Below are 3052 nucleotides of genomic sequence, written 5' to 3'. Positions count from 1 at the left end.
TTGCTCCTGCTCCATAATATCCAACTCCCAGGATTCTAGCACATCCCACTGAAGGAAAAAGAATGAGCGTGATGGGTAAGACTAGGCCAAGGAACTAGAGTGGATTTTAAAAGCCCCATTCCTCCCGTATGAACACTATACCACTGGCTGCAAGACAAACCGCAAAGAACTGGATCTTGCCTGTGCTTTGATTTCACGAGGACATTGGGTCTAAAGCTTGATCAAGGCAGGTTCACAGACCAGCGTGGAGTACTGGCCCCGGGCATGCGCTTTTCCCCTTTGAAAATGACAAAGGAGCGCAGCGGCGGCTGGGGGCTCTAGGGGGACGCCCTGCATTCAACCAGCTTGCGAAAGCTCTTCCGGAAATTATCGTCCAAGAAGGCATACAAGAACGGGTTGAGGCAGCTGTTGGCGTAGCTGAGGCTGGTGATGAAATAGGAGATGCCGATGATCAGGGGGGTCTGCGGGAGGTCCGTGGTGAGGGCCACCACCGTGCTGAGGTGGTAGGGGGTCCAGCAGAAGAGGCACACGGCCAGGATGACCAGCACCATCAGCGTCACTTTCTTTTTGGCTTTGTCCAGGGCTTTGGCGTTGCTGTGGAGGCGCACGCGTCTCAGCTTGGCCAGCAGGGCGGCGTAGAGGACGCAGATGGTGGAGACGGGGATGGCGAAGCCCAGCAGGAGGGTGTAGAGGCGGCTGACTTTCCACCAGAAGCTCTCGGGGCTGGGGAAGACGAAGACGCACTGGGAGCGCCCCTGCTCCCGGTGGAGCTTGGCGAACACAGCGAAGGGCGAGATGACGATGGAGACCAGGGCCCAGACGGCCAGGCTGGCCAGCTTGGCGGCGCGGTAGGTGCGGTAGGACATCTTCCTGGACCGGAGCGTGGCTACCACCACCAGGTAGCGGTCGATGCTCATGACGGTGAGGAAGTAGATGCTGGAGAAGGTGTTGTACTGGTCGATGGAGATGATCAGCTTGCACATGACCTCGCCGAAGGGCCACTGCCGCAGCAGGTGGTCGGCGATGTTGATGGGCAGCACCAGGGTGAAGAGCTCGTCGGCCACGGCCAGATTGAGGATGAAGAGGTTGGTGACCGTCTTCATCTTGGGGGCCCGCAGGATCACGTAGATGACGGCAGTGTTGCCCGTCAGCCCCACGGCGCAGATGAGGGAGTAGATGATGGGCACGGCCAGGTAGAAGTCGGGGAACAGCTGCGGGGTGGAGGCGTTGGGCCACGGGGCCCCTCTGCCGGCGCAGGACGCGTTGGGCTCGGGGTGCGAGGAGAAGTTAGCCATGGGCTGCGGTGGGAAAGGGACCAGGGGGGTGAAGCGTGGGCTGAATCCAGCTAGCCCAGCTCGGCTCAAACACCAGGTCGAGGGCTATGTCACCGGCACCAGAGCCCGCTTCAGATTCCCCGGGTGAACCTACAAGGCGCCGCTTCTTTGGCTTGGATTTAGACCTTTAATTCTGGCCCTGCCCCGGAGAGGGTTCTCGTCATCCCACCTCTTTGCCCATCACTCCTCTTCTCCTCACCGGAGCTCCTTGCAGGGATAATGGAAAACACGCGCTTAAGTTCGGGCTTCCACACCAAGAGAAATGCTCATTGTCAGAAAACATGGAAATAGGCACCTCACAGCCCAAGCACCTTCCACATGCTCCGTTTCGCCTCTTGGGGTGGGTTGGTTTGAAACTGAGCGCCACATACACATAAATAAAAGATAGTTATGAAGCACATTTACAAAGACACACTGCAGAGCAGCAGATCTCAGGGGCATGCCATCTAAAGGGGATCCTACCGGTTTCCTTTCTCTTTCTCACACTCACCCCTTCTCTCCCCAGATCTCACTCACACACGCCTGCAGTTGCGGATTTGCTTCTGTCTTAAGCTTTGAAATCCCTTCTTCTCCCTTACCTTAGAGCCTGGGATCTGCTTTCCTTCTGCGGTTCCTTCTGCAATTAGTGCGGGCTGAAGGCTGCCCCGGCAGCTGGCAATCCCGAAAGCGCAGAGGTGCTGAAATGCTGGACAGCTCCTCGGCAACTGACTGGATGAAGAAACTCTCTACAAACTTGAGTCCTGGGCAGTTCCTTTGGGATCTCTAGCTCACCATTTCGCTGCCTGCAAATGGGAACACAGCGCAGGTGCGATCTCAGCAAATAGGGACCAGGGTCAACCTGAGCACAGGGGCAAGGACAGAAATATATTCATTTCCCATGACAGGTTCGCTGACGTCCATGTTGCGAATAACCCCACTTCGGAGCACAAACAAACAGAGCCCCTGTTATGCCTTTTGTATTTTGAGCAGGCAGCTCATGCCTTAGATTTCTTATGTTAGTCTGTATCCGCAAAAAGAACAGGAGTACTTGTGGCACCTTAGAAACTAACACATTTATTTGAACATAAGCTTTTGTGTTCTCTCTTGCTCTCTCCCTACTGTATTTTCCATTGCATGCATCTGATGAAGAGGGCTTTAGCCCATGAAAGCACATGCTCAAATAAATGTGTTAGTCTCTAAAGTGTCACAAGTACACCTTCTTCTTTTGGCTCAGCCTTGCAACTGATGGGAAACATGCCGGGTTGTTTGTTTTTAATCACCTGCAGCCAGAGTTCAAATACAGAAAGCCAGTCTGAAAATACAGGTAAGAAATCCAACTTTCTCCTCTTCTTCTCCAGCCTGGTTCCTTTCAACGTACACCCTTTGAAAAGTTGCATAGTACTTTACATGCCAAAGGAAGTGGCTCAGCCACTAGACTCTGCCCAGTGAGTCATAGTGGCTGATAGGGAACCTGTAAATATGCAGCAACAACTTTACAAGGAAGACTAGAGATGCCTCTGGCTTTGCCTTTAGAACTGAAGGGGAAGAGTCTGGCTCATACTCTGTCTTTCTACAGTTCCTAGCACAATGGGGACCCATTCTCAGTTGGGACCTAAAGGGGCTGCTGTAATGCCAATAAATAATAAGAGATTGACCCAAACTAAAATCCCAGATGTGACGTTTGAAGTAGTTAAAATCTGATTTGAGATACATGTAGTACCTGTCCCTTTAATGAGCCA

The 3052-nt window shown here is 53.2% G+C and overlaps 1 protein-coding gene across 1 annotated transcript; it reads right to left on the bottom strand.

The window, feature by feature from the left end:
• Positions 1-317: 317 nt before the first annotated feature.
• Positions 318-1295, bottom strand: NPBWR1 (neuropeptides B and W receptor 1). Its single transcript, XM_032785885.1, has one exon. The coding sequence runs from the start codon at positions 1293-1295 to the stop codon at positions 318-320; it is 978 nt and encodes a 325-aa protein (XP_032641776.1).
• Positions 1296-3052: the final 1757 nt, after the last annotated feature.

Source organism: Chelonoidis abingdonii, chromosome 2 (genome assembly GCF_003597395.2).
Source record: "Chelonoidis abingdonii isolate Lonesome George chromosome 2, CheloAbing_2.0, whole genome shotgun sequence".
NCBI classification, from domain to species: Eukaryota; Metazoa; Chordata; order Testudines; family Testudinidae; genus Chelonoidis; species Chelonoidis abingdonii.
This window is presented reverse-complemented; position numbering and strand designations above follow the sequence as displayed.

What these genes read in the sequence shown, in the direction of transcription:
- NPBWR1 (XM_032785885.1), bottom strand. Translation starts at nt 1,295, where the DNA reads ATGGCTAACTTCTCCTCGCACCCCGAGCCCAACGCGTCCTGCGCCGGC.